This window comes from Peromyscus maniculatus, chromosome 1, assembly GCF_049852395.1.
Source record: "Peromyscus maniculatus bairdii isolate BWxNUB_F1_BW_parent chromosome 1, HU_Pman_BW_mat_3.1, whole genome shotgun sequence".
Classification (NCBI taxonomy): domain Eukaryota; kingdom Metazoa; phylum Chordata; class Mammalia; order Rodentia; family Cricetidae; genus Peromyscus; species Peromyscus maniculatus.
In genome coordinates, this window is record NC_134852.1 from 61996686 (window position 1) to 62014659 (window position 17974).

At 45.6% G+C, this 17974-nt stretch overlaps 2 protein-coding genes across 4 annotated transcripts in view; one reads left to right on the forward strand and one right to left on the reverse strand.

The window, feature by feature from the left end:
- Positions 1–447: 447 nt before the first annotated feature.
- Positions 448–12549, reverse strand: Misfa (mitochondrial sheath formation associated). Its single transcript, XM_076556305.1, has 5 exons — positions 12422–12549; positions 12176–12321; positions 4284–4376; positions 1267–1304; positions 448–555 (listed from the first exon to the last, which is right to left on the reverse strand). The coding sequence occupies exons 1-5, from the start codon at positions 12547–12549 to the stop codon at positions 505–507; spliced, it is 456 nt and encodes a 151-aa protein (XP_076412420.1). The 3' UTR covers positions 448–504.
- The window catches only part of Uevld (UEV and lactate/malate dehyrogenase domains), a 40452-nt gene continuing 27599 nt past the window's right edge, over positions 5122–17974 (forward strand). The window contains exons 1-3 of one of the 3 annotated variants that reach the window (XM_042277214.2): positions 5122–5222; positions 16201–16285; positions 16870–16935. In XM_042277214.2, the coding sequence (XP_042133148.1) occupies positions 16273–16285; positions 16870–16935 (79 nt within the window). In that variant the 5' untranslated portion in view covers positions 5122–5222; positions 16201–16272. Of the gene's footprint in view, positions 5223–12428; positions 12590–16200; positions 16286–16869; positions 16936–17974 lie in introns of those variants that run through there. The other 2 variants (XM_042277217.2, XM_042277213.2) reach the window with 2 other exon arrangements.

A 17974-nucleotide genomic window follows, 5' to 3' on the forward strand; every position in this document is an offset into this window, starting at 1 on the left:
TAGCACATAAGGTATATAGGTGTTCCTGGAGAAAACCTGCATCTACATCTCTACTGTGTCCAGGTCTGTGCTGGCAAGACACCTGAGCCTCTTAGCTTCTCTTTGGTCACTTTATAAAATGAAGCCAATACCCATCTTCAGCATGTTTGGGTAAGGATTAAAATACTTTAGCATCTCTATTAAAATGAGTCCCCCATGGGGTAATTTTTACTTTTGGATTCTGGATTATAGATGTAATATTTAAGAAGTGGGTCTAAAATCATTACTTATTATTACCCAACAGTGGACAATTTAAACCAGGTGTTTCAGCCTTACAGGCTTCAATGAATAGGACCTGGTCTTCACCCACTCTCTCCCACCTACCAGTTCACCCTCTATCTCTGTTAGGAGAATATTGTCTTTGTCTGTTCATCTTAAAAAGTGTGGTAACGACACAATATGACAAAATAATGTGCGATTACTTTATGTGAAACCTACAACAGGAACTGTGCAGTTGGGTGATCTTCATAGCTGCATGACTTCACCAGGGTCATCTTTGTTTACTTCCAAAGGGGTCTGGCAGGGAGAAAAAAAAAAAAATCATGTGTCAGGAGGCTCTAGCGTCGCTAGGGTGTAGGGTTGAGGCGGTTGCCAAGGACTGGAGGAGGAGGCTGTCTGATCCCGTTACCCAAAGCTCTGATGTTCTCCACCAGAAGTGTTCAGCACTGTGGGAACTGACAGTGCAGAGATGTCTGCCCCCAGAACCCCACTTTGGGTCAGTTTTCAGAAGTGGGCTGATGTAGGAAATGATATTGAAGGCTCAACATTTTTGAATGTCTTGTCAGCATTACAGAGATTCGCTTTGACCCTGGGCCACAAATACTCTTAACCTCCGGTCTTTACAAAATAACACATGTGTAAGAAAGCACATGAGAAGCCTGGGTGTCGTACCCCCACATGGTAGCTTAGCTGCAGGAGGCCCTGGGTCTGATCCCCGCACCGTGTAATCTCAGCAGTCAGGAGGTGGAGGCGGAAGGACCAAGGCAATCTTGGTTGCCTTGGTAGCTCGAGATCATCCTAGGCTCTTTAAATGTACATGAAAGAAACCCAGAAAGCTCCCAGTTCTAAGTAGGGTAGCTAACAGTTGAAGCAGGTAAGTTATGAGATCTTTTTCTCAAATACTGAAGAGAATCTGTTTCTAAAGTTACTAGGGTTAGATAGATTTTCATGCTTCCTGTGTTAATGTCAGGGACTCTTTGGCAGTAAAGAAGTTAAAAGTACACTTACCCCTCCTGGGGGATATTTATATCCCTTCCACATCGTTCCTGCAATGAGAACCATCCATAAGACAACGATCATCGTGGGCCTTCTTGGCTGGTGATGGTGGGGAGTGGTTATTGGAAGGCCTGGTTCTATTTGCAGAGTCCTGGGAATCTGTCTGGCTTCATTCCAGACCAGATGGTGGGTGGCCCAGCATGGCAGTTCCTGACTGGTGAACTTTGCGGTCTAGTCTAAACTAAAATGGCCATTTTTGCAGGCAAAGCTCAGACACCGATTATGACATCAGTTCCTGTGACACCAGGGCCTCAAGGGTGAGGGCAGCAGTGGGTTGGCCGGGACATAGGCATGTTTGGATGAAAGAAACTCAAAAGGCTGCTACTCGCACACCTCTGCTTAGAACCTCAGTAAGCCATTACATGATAAGATATGTGTTGGCTTATACTGATAGGCAGGAAAAGATGGTTGTGAATAACACATCAAAACCACCTGGATTTATTGGGGGAATTAACAAACTAGGTGGACAACAGCTTTAGGCTATTGTTAGGCTACCCAAATACGTTTGCATTTTGGAAAACATCTGTTCAGCCCTCGAGCCGGCTAAACCTAATACTTCCCTGGGAAAGGAACAGAATGAAGATGTCGGCTGCTTATGGGGCTCTTTCACAGCTAGGGAAACAAGCACAAAATAATTTCAGTGGCTTAGAGTCACGCTCTGTGGCAGTGTGATAGAAGTGACTCTAGACAATGTCACTTCTATCACACCCACACAATGTGGCAGCTTTGGACCAGAGAGGCTAGGGGAGAACCAGAAGCTAGTTATCGTTTCCTGCTCTTACTATACCTGGGGCTGGGGCTACCACCCCCTGCCTTCTGGAGCAGCATCCCCACCCCCACCCCCACCCCATCCTTTTGTTCTTGAGTCAGCAAATTAAGACTACCAAGAGAAGCCAGGCGGTGGTGGCACGAGCCTTCCATCCCAGCGTGCGGGAGGCAGAGGCAGACAGGTGTCTGTGAGTTCAAGGCCAGCCAGGGCTCCAAAGTGAGTCCCAGGATAGCTGGGGTTACACAGAGACACTCTGTCTTGAAAAACCAAAAAAGAAAAAAGAAAAAAAAAGTAAAAGACTACCAAGAGTAAACTTGCTCTAACAATGGCGACTGCTCTGAAAAGCAGATCTGGATGAAATGGGTGGATTGCTGGAAGCCCAGCAGAGGGTTTGCTGAAAGGGTGTCACCCTCTGTTTCCAGTGAGGGGAGTGGGAGATTTCACAGGTCTGGCTTGCACCCCCCCACACACACAACAGTGAGCTGGTTATGTGGTGGTGTGTGTACCCAAGGCCGCTGTCACCAATAAATGCTTCCTGATAGCTTCTCATTTCACTTCATCAAATGTGTAGTTTACTAATTTTCAGGCTTTGCATTACACACCCAAATGTGATATTCACAAAAAAAGTAAAAGGCCAAAATATTTCCCATTGTACCAATGAAGAAACTGACCCGTTCAGAGGATTTAAACATCTCAAGTTCATGCAGTAAGTTGCAAAGTTAGGTCTTGATTTCAAGTTTATGTTAACTCTAGTTTCACAATTCTCTAGAAGAGGTATTAAAAGTGCTCATCTTAAAATGATCCATGCAAGATAGTTATGGACAACTATGCTGATTAAACCAATTAAAAGCATATGAGTCTAGCTGGAGAGATGGCTCAGAGGTTAAGAGCTCTGCTCTTCCAGAGGTCCTGAGTTCAATTTCCAGCAACAACATGGTAGCTCACAACTATCTATAATGAGATCTGGTGCCCTCTTCTGGCCTGCAGTCATACATGCTGTATACATAAATAAATAAATCTTTTTTTTTTTTTTAAAGATTTATTTATTTATTATGTATACAGAAGAGGGCGCCAGATCTCATTACAGATAGTTGTGAGCCACCATGTGGTTGCTGGGAATTGAACTCAGGACCTCTGGAAGAGCAGTCAGTGCTCTTAACCTCTGAGCCATCTCTCCAGCCCCATAAATAAATCTTTAAAAAAAAAAAAGCATATGAGTCTTAATAATGGCCATACCATGAGTGGGTTTATGCCTTCAAAATGTCTCTTAGTGCCCAAGCTCAGGAGTACAGCATTTTTAAAGACAAAAGCAACAATTACGTCAGTGGAGGGGGGTCACATCAGTGAAGGATTTGGGGTGGCCTCATAACATCTGTTCTCTTGCAAAACTCAGCATGTTTTCAAGATACCACATGACATTATCTTTGATTTACACTTCCTTTCAGTTATTTTAGTTTTATATCTTAGCTTGTACAAACGTTAATTACTCTAGTTAGTCTGTCTGGACCATGGTCAGGGTCACAGACAAAAGTGTTGCCAGATACGGCTGTTATGGCTGTCATGGGATAGGAAGCTGAGAAGTGTCTAAGCAAGCACAGTTGTGACAAGACGGTATTGCCTTAGTCATTTCAGTCTGAGCCACATATGGGTGGCAGGTGACTGTAACCCCAAAACTCAGGAGGCAGAGGCAGGCGGATCTCCGTGTTAGAGTTTAAGGCTATCCTGATCTACATAGTGGGCTCCAGGGCGGCTAGGGGCACATAGTGAGTCCTTGTCTCAAAAAGAAGAGAAAAAGAGAAGGATCGATTTAGGAAGAGACAGGAGATGAGGGAGGAAAACAAAGTAGAGAGGAGGGATACTATAGTCAAAGTCTGCTGTACACATGTAACTTACATGTGTGTGTGTATGATAAAATATTTTATATAATTAGTATATGCTGATATAAAATAGTGTTTGAGAAAGAATGGACTACTACATGGGATTTGTTCAGAAGGAACCCTGTGAGGCATGGTTATTGACAGGCAGCTGGTTCTCAACCTGCTTTCCCAGCAGAACCCCTGAGTCTTCTCCTTTAACATAAGTCTCAAGCCGTTCCCCTCCAGTCTGCCTGTTTCCCAGAAGGATAAAACATCCCGGCGCCTGCAGGGTGTTAGAGCATTCTATGAACAGAGGGACCCAGCCCGACAGACTGACCACTCACTCACAGCAGCAGCTCCTCCTCCAAGGCTTGGCTCCTTCGTCGTGCCTTGTTCTCCCAAACAGGCAACCTCTCTTTCCACTTTAGAGTTGGAGGCTGAGTCAGAAAGAAAATTAGAGGTAGACATGGCCCCACTCATTGACCCCATGATAATCAGTGTTTCTGTGTAGTGAATGGAGAGAATGCTCAAAGAACGCCCCATCCCAATGTCCCTAACAGAAACTCCTCATCTACTTGGCTTGAAAATATGAAATTAGTCACAGTGACCAACAGAACTGTAAAAAAGCTGTTAAGAAGGAGGAGGAGGAGGAGGAGGAGGAGGAGGAGGAGGAGGAGGAGGAGGAGGAGCGGGAGGAGGAGGAGGAGGAGGCCATAAAGCCAGGATACAAGTGACATTATCAAAGCAGGCAGAGGGGATATTAAACTCTCCAAATAAGGATGCCCCAATGGGATGAGAAGATACTGGCTTCATTTCTGTCACATGCTCACTTTCTGTTGTTAAAAACCTTCAGCTGCCTTTCCTGTTTGGTCAGAAACCCCAGATGGGAGCATGAGGCCAAGCCAGAGATAGCAGGGATGCAAGGCTGGTGCTTACCATCGCCTCTGGAAATGTACCCATGTAGAAAGCTAGTCCAACAAAAAGCATCCAGCCCAGCACGATCATCACCAAAAGAAAAATAATTTCTGAGCTACAATCACACGGTGAGAGATCTTGGCGAAGGAGCGAACTCATGAAACCTTCCAGTTGATAGACGTGTCAAATGTTAGTTCCATTCCTTGGTTCTAAAGGATCCGAGACTCTCTAATGAAGAAGTTGGAGTCTGGGAAGGCATTGTGACATCGCTGGTCATGTGACTTGGATTCACTGTTCCATAGATACTTCCCCTGACAGTACCTCAGCACTGTAAGTTCGTGTACCTTACTGCACAGCACTACTACAAGGTAGGTACGATCACTATAACCCCATTTCACTAGGGAGAAAACCAAAGCTCAGAAAGCCCACAGTACTTACACCAGGGGGCACCAGGGCACACTACTGATGTGAGACACTGTTGACAGCTGCCAATGAAACAAACTGAGGTCTAGGAAAATGACACATCTATTTTGTTTTATTTTATTTTACTTTTTTTGAGACAGGGTCTCACGTATTCCGGACTGGCCTCAAACTTGCTATATAGCCAACACTGTCCTTGAACCCTTAATCCATTTCCTCCATCTACCTCTATTTTTATTCCTACAGGACCTCTCCTATCTTTAAGATGGGGTTCCTTTAAGAGGAGGGATACTTCCTCAAAACCGCTTGGTACTTATAGTCTTCAACACCCATGGTCAGTTCTCCACTGGTCCTCTTTTCTAGGTTATCAAAAGAATCCCTGGCCTTTTCCCAAAAAAGCCTCCAGTTGGCACAATGGTTTTCTTCCCAACTGTCCTGTGGCCAATTTCCTTTTATGTTCAAACTTCCTAGATGAGTGGTCTACACCCAGATCCCACCTTTACAATCTACACCTTTCCCCACGTGTTTCATTCTGATCTAGCCCCGAGTTCAGAATTTAGATGCTCACTCAGACATCATCAAAGATCTCATTTTTGGCAAGTATAGCAACACACCTCCACGTACACACTCTACCATAGTTCTACATGCGTGCAACTCCAAAGACACAGAAGGTACTCTCCCTAAATTGTTTTGCTAAAGGTGATCATACTTTACATATGACTGGGAAACTTACTTTCCTTGAAACAATACACCCAAGTCATTAAAATGAATCTTACAAAACCATGTGTGATGCCGTGGAATCCCAGTTTTAGGGAGGTTAAGGCAGGATGACTGCTGTGAGTCTAAGACCAGTATGGCTACTTAGTAAATTCCCTTCTAGTCAGAGCTCTATAGCAAGACCCTGTCTCAAAATAAACAACAACAAAACCTACACTCTTTTAGACAAGTTCTGTGTAGCCCTGGCTGCCCTGAAACTCATAGAGATCCATCTGCCTCTGCCTTCTGAGTTCTGGGATTAAAGGCATGCATTACCATGTCTAGCTTTCCTCTTCTTCTTCTTCTTCTTCTTCTTCTTCTTCTTCTTCTTCTTCTTCTTCTTCTTCTTCCTCCTCCTCCTCCTCCTCCTCCTCCTCCTCCTCCTCCTCCTCCTCCTCCTCCTCCTCCTCCTCCTCCTCTTCCTCCTCCTTCTTCTTCATGTCTTGTTTTTGTTTTTCAAGACAGTTTCTCTGTGTGGCCCTGGCTGTCCTGAAACTCACTCTGCAGACCAGGCTGGCCTTTGGATTCAGAGTTCTGCCTGCCTTTTCCTCCTGAGTGCTAGGATTAAAGGCATGTGCCACCACCACCTGGCTCTTTTCTTTTCTCTTCTTTTTTTTAATGATAAGTTTACTGAAGTATAATCTACATATGATAAAACTTACTAATTTTTTGTGAAGGGGAAAAAACTGCTGCTGAGTTTTGGAAAATATATCATCAGTCTTATACCACCACCATCAAAATGAAAATGTTTCTGACTACCTCTAAGGAGTATTGTGCATTTTGCCTCAGTTGCTGGGTTCTGGAGACCACTTGTGCATTTTTGTGTTTTCTTTTTTAATTTTTATATTTTGTTCTGTTTAACATGCATGGGTGTTTTTCCTGCATATCTGTCTATACACCATTTAAGTGCCTGATGTCTACAAAGGCTAGCAGAAGGCATTGGGGTCCCTATAACTGCAGTTACAGACAGTTGTGACCACCATGTTGGTGCTAGGAATTGAACTGTTTGTGTTGTTGTTTTTTTGAGACAGGGTTTCTCTTTGTAGCCTTGACTGTCTTGGAACTCACTCTGTAGATCAGGCTGGTCTGGAACTCATAGAGTTCCACCTGCCTCTGACCCCTGAGTGCTGGGATTAAAGGCATGCACTATCACCATTATTATTATTATTATTATCTTTCAAATTTCTCCAGATAATTATTACATGTGGGTGATTTGACTGTGTGTATGTCTGTGTACCACTTGCATGAAGTGCTGTGGAGGCCAGTTAAGGGCACTGGATCCATGGAACTGGAGTTATAGATTGTTGTGAGATACTATGTGAGTGCTAGAAATCCACTTTCTTGTGTTTTTTTTTTAAATAAATTCAGAATCTTTATTTATTTATTTTTATTTGCATTGGTGCTTTCCCTGCATGCATGTCTATGTGAGGGTGTCAGATCTTGGACAGTTGTTAGCTACCATGTGGGAGCTGGGAATTGAACCCGGGTCCTCTTCTCTGGAAGAGCAGTCAGTGCTCTTAACCGCTGAGCCTTCTCTCCAACCCCCCCCCCCTTCTTATTTGAGACAGAGTCTCTCACTGAGTTCCCAGAACTTGCTGATTAGTCTAGACTAGCTGGTAAACAAAGCTCCAAGGACCCATCTGTTTCCACCTTCCCAGCACTAGCATTACAGGACCAGGTCACCAAGCATGGCTGTTTTAGTGGGTTCTAGGGAATGAAGTCAGATCCTTAATGCTTGTATAGCAAGCACATAACTGACTCGACTCTCTCCCCAACCTCCAATCTTGAGTACTTTTATTTCTGTAAGACGGGCCCCTCTGCCCCCAAAACAGGGTCTCACTATGTATCTGTGGCTCACCTAGAACTCACAGACATCCACCTGCCTCTACTTCCTGAGTGTAGGGATTAAATGTATGTGCCACTATGTCTGGCTTGTAAAATAGATTTTTTTTTTGTAAGATAGACTTGAAAATGGGGTTATGACCCCAGAGAAACTAGGTAAAGAGGAGGACACTAAGAGGGATATGCATGGATTGCCCCAGGAAAAGGTTAAGATCTCCTGGATAAACTGAAAGGGGGAATAGAGGGAAGAGGAGGGGGAGGGAGGAGAGGGAAGGGGAGAGGAGGGGAGGGGATGAGAGGTGGGGACATGGGGGAGAGATGGGGAGGGAGAGCAATGAAAGAGCTATCTTGACAGAGCGTACCATTAAGGGGATGGGGAGAAATCTGCAGCTAGGGAAAACCCCAGGAACTCACAAGATTGTCCCCAACTAAGACTCACAGCAATGGTGGAGAGGGTGCTTGAACTAGCCTTCCCCTGCACTCAGATTGGTGTCTACCCTAATTGTCATCATAGAACCTATATCCGGTAACTGATGGACGCAGATGCAGAGAACCACAGCCAAGCACTTGGCCAAGATCCTGGAGTTCAGTTGAAGAGAGGGAGAAAGGATTGTAAGAGCAAGGGGGGATCAGAAGCATGATGGGAAAAACCACAGAAATACCTGACCCAAGCTAATGGGAGCTCACGGACTCTGTCTGGACTGACAGCTGGGGAGCCTGCATGGGACTGAACTAGGCCCTCTGAATGTGGGTGAAAGTTTCGTGGCTTGATATGCTTGTTTGTGGGTCCCCTGGCAATGGTACCAGAACTTATCCCAGGTACACAAACTGGCTTTTTAAACACCATTCCCTATGGTGCAATGCCGTACTCATCCTTGATGCAGCGGGGAGGGGCTAGGTCCAGTCCCAACATGGTGTGACAGCCTGTGTTGACTACCCAAGGGAGGCCTCACCTTCTATGAGAAGGGGATGGGAGTAGGATGTGAGTAGGTGTGTGTGTGGGGGGGAGCAGGAGAAGAGGAGGGAAGGGAAACAGAGGTTGGTATATAAAAGGAAAGAAAAAAATTTTTAATAAAAAATTATATTAAAAAAAGTGGGGTTGCCGGGCGGTGGTGGCGCACGCCTTTAATCCCAGCACTTGGGAGGCAGAGGGAGGCGGATCTCTGTGAGTTCGAGGCCAGCCTGGGCTACCAAGTGAGTTCCAGGAAAGGCGCAAAGCTACACAGAGAAACCCTGTCTCAAAAAGCCAAAAAAAAAAAAAAAAAAAAAAAAAAAAAAAAAAAAAGTGGGGTTATGGGATCAAAAGTATGTCAGATTACTGGGGCTGGAGATACGGCTCAGTAGTTAAGAGCACTGGCTGCCCTTCCAGAAGACTGGGGTTAGATTCCTAACATTCATATCAAATGGTTCACACCTGTTTGTAACTCCAGGTCCAGGAGATTTGATGCCCTCTGCCTTCCAAGGGCACTTCTACATACATGGGGAATATAAACTCACACAGGCACATATACACACATATAAATGAATAAATCCTTGCTCTATTTTATTTGTATCAGTATGGATGTTTTGCTTGCGTGTATATCTGTACACCACTTTCCATTCATTCCTGGTGCCCACAGAGGCCAGAAGACAGCATTGGGTCCCCCTGGAACTGGAGTTAAGAGACTGTTGTGAGCCACCATGTGGGTGCTGGGAATTGAACCCAGGTCCTTTGGAAGAACAGCCAGTGCTCTTAACCACTTAGTCATCTCTTCAGCCCCAAATAAATAAATCTTTTTTTTGAGACAGGGTTTCTCTGTGTAGTTTTGGTGCCTGTCCTAGATCTTGCTTTGTAGACCAGGCTAGCCTTGAACTCACAGAGATCCGCCTGCCTCTGCCTCTGCCTCCCAAGTGCTGGGATTAAAGGCGTGCACCACCATCGCCCAGCAAATAAATCTTAAAAAAAAAAAAAAAAAAAGCTCAATCAGATTACATCACTCTTTTCTTCATAACCTTCCAGCGGCTTCTCTTTCTTAGTAATGGCCTGAGAAAGAAAACAGCAATCCCTGCCGTATATGATACCTATGCAGCTTGTTACATACACACACAGAGCTGCTTATCATATAGCTAAGCTCTCAGTACTGGCAGAATTCACCCTGTGGATCCGAGCTAGATCAGTTCGTTCTTCTACTGGACAGAGACATCCCACAGAATATTAACATTAGACAAGGTCACTGAGACCACGGTAAAGCGAAACACAACAGGACCACTTGACAGTTTTGTCAAAATTGAGATGAAAACAATGAAACACCAAACAGCCTCCTCCCTGCTAAGACTCGATCCCACTGCTGCTTTGCCAGGACAGCCTTCTCATGGTCCAAGTGTGCCTATCTTACACAAGATCTTCATTAGTAAATTAGCCACTGCAGTGTCTCTGCTTCCGAGAGCACGAAGTCCAGAGTGAGCCTCTTCTCCTTCTTCCTTCCACCAAGTGTCCGAATCCCACAACAGAGCTTCAGACACCATCTCCCTGAGCTGTACCAATGTCCCTCCCAACCCTGCTCCCTGACTGTGAGGAGCAGTAAACCTAGTTTCTTAACTACAGCTATGGTCCAGCCTCTGGCAGGAAAGTCTCCTCAAGCCAGAGTCCTGAGAAGTATCTTTAGAAGGCCCCACACTGCAGTGTCCTGACGTCATCGTCTCAGGACGGTCTGGAAGGCTGGCTGAAACAGGCTGCCTGGCTGGCAGCTGGGAGCAAAGGTCAGCCACAGAGCTAGGGACCTGATTTCCATCCCCACCATCCAGAACAAACCGCTTTCTCAGGCTATCCCTAGAGTTTCTGGTTGACCAAGTCTATATCTCTCATGTTAGATAAGCTCACATCTCATACAATGTGTCAGTATTTCAAAACATCACACTATACACAATATATACAATTTTGTGTCAACAAATCAGTTCTTCAAAATTCCTCTATTTTTTTAAATAAAGATTTGTTTTTATTTTATGTGTATGAGTGTTTCAGCTGCTTGTATATGTACCATGAGAGTGCCTTATGTCTGAAGAGGCTGGAAGAGGGCATCAGATTCCCCGGAGCTGAGGTTATAAGTAGTTGTGAGCTGCCTTGTGGGTACTAGGAATAGAACCTTGCTCCTCTGCAAGAGTAGCAAACTGCAGCAAAGAGCTAAGCATCTCTCCACTCCACCTGCATTTAACATTGTTTAAATCATATATATGTATGTCTATGCACATGAGTGCAGGTACCCTGAGAGGCCAGAGTTGTCCTATACCCCTGGAGCCAGTGTTACATTTGACATAACTAAGCCATAGCTCCAACCTCAGGAATTTGCATTTCTATATTGTGAGGGCACTATGCCAGAAACAAAGATGGATTTTGCTAGCTATGAAGCTGGAGGAACCTCACCAACAGGGATCTCCCTCGGGTGCAGCAGAAATCCTGCTGCACAAAAGACTTTCAGAAGTTAGAATGAAAAAGACAGTTTATTAAGCAAAAATACAAGGCACAATTAAAATGTTATGAGGCTTAAGGATGATCTATAAGACTGATTTTTAAATGTGGCGGTATGCTTATTTCTTCATAGAATTCTCCTATGGTAAGTGATAAGGTGATTTATGAGATGTCATGTGTAGGCATGGATCAAAAGAATGAAAAGCAATTTTGCTATATAGGTCACATAAGGCGTCCTAAGCGTCGCTTACTAGCCATTTTAATAATCTTGTTTGTGATGCTTGTCAGGAAAGAGAATATAATTTCTGTGCAGCTGATTTTTTGGTCACTCATGTCAAAATCATTTTTTAAATTTATTTTTACTTTATGTGTCTCAGTGTTTTGCCTGCAAGTATGTAAGCGCACCACGTGCATGCAGGGCCCGTGGAGGCCAGAAGGGGGCGTGAGAACCTGTGCATCTGGAGTCATAGACGGTTGTCTCGTGGGTGCTGAGACCAAGTCCTCTGGAGGAGCAGCAAAGGCTCTTAACCGCTGAGCCTTCTCCCTAGCCCTGTGTCGAAATTCTTGACTCTTAGTAGAAGTTAACCAGATTCAGATAAATGAGGGGACTTTTTCCTTACCCACGTCATCGTGGCCTTTGGGTCTTTTTATCATCTTCCTCACTAGCTCAGTTATCTAACAAGACTGCACTCGATTTCTTCCTCTCTACTCCGAAACTTTGATTTTGAACATCCAGCTACAATTTTTGGCTTTGATCGTCCGTCCGTCCGTGTCCCCCCACTCCACCGCATCCCACCACCCCGTCCGCATTCTGGGCTGAAATCAAGTCTTTCCCGGAAACTCGCACGCAGCTTGCACCTGTTTGCACATGGGTTCTTGCTAAGTTTCCCTCAGCAAGCCGAGGTGTTCTTCCTTCTCGCAGGACGCTGCGGTCCCCGGAGCTCCGGGTTGCTTTCAATCTCCGGCTTTGGGCGAAGCCTGGGCCCAGAACCCGCCCGGGTGGGCTGAATGGAAGGAGCGGGGTGGGACGGGTCGCTGCGGTCTCCTAGGCTCCGGGTTCCCGTCCACGTCCGGTTCTGGGCACCGCCTAGGCGTGCATCCTACCGGGGTCCGCCTACTGGAGGGGCGGGGCCCTTCCTCTGCGGAGGTTTGGGCCTCGGCGGCCTCCGTTCGCAGCGGGCTCGGGGGAAGGCGCGGCGACCGCGGCGGAGCACCGCAACTCTGCAGACCATGGAGTTCGACTGTGAGGGCGTGAGGCGGCTGCTGGGCAAGGTGCGGACGGGCGGCGGGCCGGGAGGGCCCCAGCGTTCTCCTCACCGCACGCTGCCCCAGCTCACACCCTCCCTCTACGCTCCCCCCACGCCCCCATATCCTTTTTTTTTCCTCCAAAAAAATTATTGTTGCCTTGACACTTCGACTCATCCTGATGCCCAGGCTGGCCGGGAAGTTGCGGCAGTCCTCCTGCCTCAGCCTTCCGGTGCTGGCGTGACTCGCCTCTCCTTGAATGAGTCACTCCCAGCAACTCTGCCTGCTTTGAAAAAATCCCGATTATCCCCTTGTGGAAGCGATTCTCCGCAGTCTTCCTCCTGTGCGCGCTTGTGACTACACGCCTCACTGCTTTGGTTTCTGTGTTCCGCTCACCTAGACTGTGGCCACAGCTCAGGTGCTCACGATGAAAGGCCTCTGCAGACGCGAGTGCAGGCCCAGACAGAGCTGGACGGTAGAAAGGTGGAGGGTTCTTCCACCCTCGAGTCGCACCTGCGTCCCGGTCCCCGAGGCTGGATGCTCAGCATTCCTGATTCCCGCCCACGTGCAGTTAGGGGCCCTCTCGTTCAGAAGTTAGCGATCCCTGGTGGGGCAGATTTCCCCTGGGAAGAACTGGTTTTCTTGGACGTGGAGGTGTCTCTCTTGGGACAGTTTTTACACCTGTAATAGTTTTAAGAGCCCCAAGATCGAAATCATTTAGTTTACACTTATCGGTGTAGGTTGATTGAGTTTGGTTGTCTTGGCGTTGTCGTCCAGGCTATCCTCCCACTCAAGGCAACACTTCTGCCTCAGCCCTGAGTGTTGGGATTTAAGGCTTGAGACACCACGTCTGACTTGAAGGAAGAGAAGTACCATTCATTACGCTGGGCTGGGTGTGGTGGTGCACGCCTTCAATCCCAGCACTCAGGAGACAGAAGCAGGCATCTCTCTGTGAGTTCAGGTCCAACCTGGTCTACTAGTTGAATTCCAGAACAGCCAGAGCTACATAATGAGACCTTCTCTCAAAATACAGAGAAGAAAAAGAACAAACAAAGAAAAGTAGGATCACTGCGCTGCCTGTCTCTCTTTTAGGGGTGTGTACACCATACTCTCGGGCAGGAATGTTTATAGCAGACTTATTTATAAAAACAAAGTATCAGAAACAATCCAAGTGTTTTTTAACAGGGATGTTCTGTAGTTTATGTATTTCAAAAAACAAAAAAAAAAACCTCTGGTTCCCTAATTACTATGTTCTATTCCCTGATGAATCACCTTAAAACATATTTAATGTGAATGTTATTAATTTTTAGATGTTGCCAATGTAGCCAGCGTGCATGCGTGCATGCGTGCATGCGTGTGTGTGTGTGTGTGTGTGTGTGTGTGTGTGTGTGTGTGTGTTACTAGGGCTTGAACCTAAGGTTTTATGCATACTTGGCAGGCACTCTATCACTGTCCTTAGCTGCAACATTCCTTTTTAAGAAGGTTTATTTTTATTTATGCTTATGTGTATGTGTGTGCATGTATATACTACTTGCTATGTGTGGTGCCCATGGAGGCCAAAAGAGGATGTCAGAACCCCTGGAGGTGAAGTTATAAGAGGTTTTGAGATATCTAGTGTGGGTGCTGGGAGCTGAACCCTAGGTCCTCTGGAAGAGTTTCAAGTACTCTTAACTATCTCACGAACCTGCATACCTTTTTTTTTTTTTTTTTTGGATGGGTCTCATTATGTAGCCCAGGCTGTCCTGGAACCCTTTGTGTAAACTAGGCTGGCCTCAAACTTACCGTGATCCTCCTGCCTCTGCCTCCTAAGAGCTGGGATCAAAGGCGTACGCCACCACACCTGGCTTGTTTAATTAAGCAGCTCTGTTTTCCAGTGCAGCTTTATCATATCCCCAAAGCGGTGCAGATAGGTATGGGGGCATTCTGATTTCTCTCCATCCTCTCCAGCTCTTACTGTTGTCTTTTTTTTTGGGGGGGGGGTGTTCTAGACAGGGTGTCTCTGTAGCTTTGATGCCTGTCCTGGATCTCGCTCTATAGATCCCCCTGGCTCCCCCCCCCCCATCCCCACCCCCAGTGCTGGGATTAAAGGCATGCGCCACCACCGCCCGGCTGCTGTTGTCTCATTTTGATTATGGTTTGTATCTTGACTATGCTGTGAGTCCTCCAACTTTTTTTTGTTCCTTTATAAGATTATTTTGGCTGTTCTAAGACTCATGAATTTCCATGTCAGTTGCAGTTTAGTGTTGAGGTATGTGTGTGCTGCAGACAGAAACCAGGCCTCCTGGAGATCCTAAGCAAATGCTTTATCATTCAGATACCTCTCTGGCCCAAGTTTTAGACATTTATTTAAAAACTCAGTTGGCTGGGCAGTGGTGGTACAGGCCTTTAATCCCAGCCCTCGGGAAGCAGAGGCAGGTGGATCTCTGTGAGTTCAAGGCCAGCCTAATCTACAGAGTGAGTTTCAGGACAACCAGAGCTGTTAAACAGAGAAACCTTGCCTTGGGGGGGTGGTGACGGGGTGGGGTGGGTGGGGTGGGGGGGTGATAGACAAGAAGCAAACAAACAAAAAATTCATTTGAAGTTTCACTAAGGGATTTTGCTGAATCTCTTGGGCAATATTACTATCTTGATGTTTTCAGATCCACAAAGACAGGATATCTTCCCATTTTATGTCTTTCCAGTGTTAAGTTTTCAACGTCACTTTCGTACCTTCTGAAGTTATTTCTGAGTATCTTGATTCTGTTTCCAGTATACTGGTAGATTTCTCTCCTCCTTTAATCCTCATCAAGTCTAGGGAGTGGGGATATTATTTCTCTTAGCAGGGAAGAAAATAAGTTGTTGTCTGCAGGGCCATGAAGAAAGGCAGGAAGAGGCAGTTCACCTGCTGGTAGCAAACTCTTGCTTGTATTTATGTTCCCTTTGAAACTCAGGATACAGGACTAAAGGTGGGAGGGGAAGTCGAGGTGTCTCTAGCGAAGGAGGCAATCAGAAGAGAGTTAGGGACCAGCGGGCTGGTTAGACACCTGCCATCCATCGTGACAACCTTGAGTTTGGTCCCAAATGGTGGCAGGAAAGAACCAACTTCCCAAAGTTGTCCTCTGCCATCCACATGTCTACCCACACATATAGAACTACATTAAATAAATTAAAATTAATAAGTTTTTTTTAAGTGGATGTTCAATAGTGATGAACTATTCACATCCTGTGCTGTCCCTTAGGCTTTCCAGGTTATTTGAAGGCGTTTAGATTTAACTAACGAAGGCTTGGAGTTAAGCTTGGGTTTGCTACTTTACTTGGTATCCGACTTAGCAAATTGCATAGATTCTCTAGATTTCATTGTATTTTATAAAGTAGAGCAGTTATAAACTCTAGTTAGCACCATGGTTTAAAAGAGTAGATCAGAAAGACTTAGTGATGCACTCTTATATTCCTAACATTTGGGTGGCTGAGACAGAGAGGTGGCCAGCTTGAGGCCAGCCTGAACTCTACAGTGAGACGCTGATTAGTAATGAACTAGTAATGAATCGGATACTGGTGACACCTGTGATGATAAAGTCCTGCTCGGGGCCTGGCACACAACAGGCGTTAGTCTTGTTCACAGCTTTGTTTTTATGCCATGCTCATTCCTCTCATTTCAGTACAAGTTCAGGGATCTGACTGTAGAAGAGCTGAAGAACCTGAACTCGTTTTTCCCGCACTTCAGATATTCCATGGACACCTATGGTACGAGTAGCATTCTCTAGCCCTTCTTGCATTATTTGGATTACTAAGTGTTTGGTCTAAAGAGCTTCCAAATTATGTGTCTTTTCTTTTTTTAATCTCAGAACGTGCCATGTAGCCAGGGATAGCCTTGAACTTCTGATCCCCATCCTCCATCTCCTGAGTGTTAGCAGTACAGGCAGGCACCTCCACTGCCTGTTTTCTTTGGTGATGGAGGTTGAAGCCAGGCCTTCATGCATACTAGCTAAATATTCTACCGACTGAACTACATTCCAGCCCTTTTGTGGTTTTGAGACAGGATCGATAATGTCCCCCTGGCCGGCCAGGAACTCATTGTAGAGCACAAACTGGCTTTGAGCTCATGGCAGTCCTGCCTCTACCTCTCAAGTGCTGGGTGACAGGCGTAGGACACCATATCTGGCAAGTTACATGCCTCTTAAGAGGGGAAGGTGGGCTTCGAACGTGGATTTCAGTGTCCTCTTCCTTATTTATTGTTTGTTTTTGGCATTTCTCTGTGTGCAGTCGCACACTTTGATTACTGTTCTCTCGACTCCTCACTGATCTTTTGGAACTTTTCTTTCTTCTAGTTTTCAAAGATACTTCCCAAAAAGACCTGCTGAATTTCACTGGTACCATTCCTGTGATGTATCAGGGTAAGTACAGAAGCCGAGAGAATGTGGGACTTCTCTACAGGAGCAGCTGACTTAGTACGAACTTAATTCTTTGATGCACACCACTCTGTTTTTACGTACGCCTGAGTTTGTTCAGGACCTTACCAGATCTGGCAGGATCCTGTGTATAATCAAGGAAGGCCTAGACTAATGTTAATTCTGTTTAACAAACACTTGTTGAACAGTGTCCAGGAGGTTGGTGGGGTCTGAGGATAGAAGAGAGCCTGACAAATGGAGACATGCACTGGGGAGAAAGGGGGCCTTGCTCTCAGTAATGGAGCATCAGAGTCCTGTGTTTTCCTGCTGACATCTGTGCTTGTCCCTCTGCTTTCTGTGATGTGGCACTCTACCTGTTCTGTAGGTAAAACGGAAGCTCAGCCTGGTCACGTGACTGGCTGAACACCACTAGTGTTACGGTGCATTAATAGACATTTTAGAGTTCAGTGACAAGTTGAGATAGTAAGGATTTGCTCAAAAAGAAAGAATAAAATCATTAACAGTCTCTATACTCAACTGTTCCCTATTTACTGTTATGTTCAACAATGTAACCTTTGGTATAGTAGAAGATGGATTATACAATATTATTTGAAAAACACCAGCAAAGCTCTATTTTCAAAATAGTTCCTGGCTGGTTGGCAGTGGCACACGCCTTTAATCCCAGCACTCAGAAGGCAGAGCCAGGTGAATCTCTGTGAGTTCGAGGCCAGCCTGGTCTACAGAGCGAGATCCAGGACAGGCACCAAAACTACACAGAGAAACCCTGTCTCGAAAAAACCAAACAAAACCAAATAAATAAATAAATCAAAATAGTTCCTGAAGCAGTGCCTACAATTCCACCATTCAGCATTTGTTGTTGCTGTGTGTGAAGTAGTACATTTGTAATCCTGAACTTAGGGTGCTGAGACAGAAGAGTCAAAGGCCCCATCTCCAACAAAACAAAATGTCATTCATTCACAGTGCAGATCAGCCCAGAAAGAGTACCAGCTGGAGGGACTAATACACAGTAACTAATACTTACTAG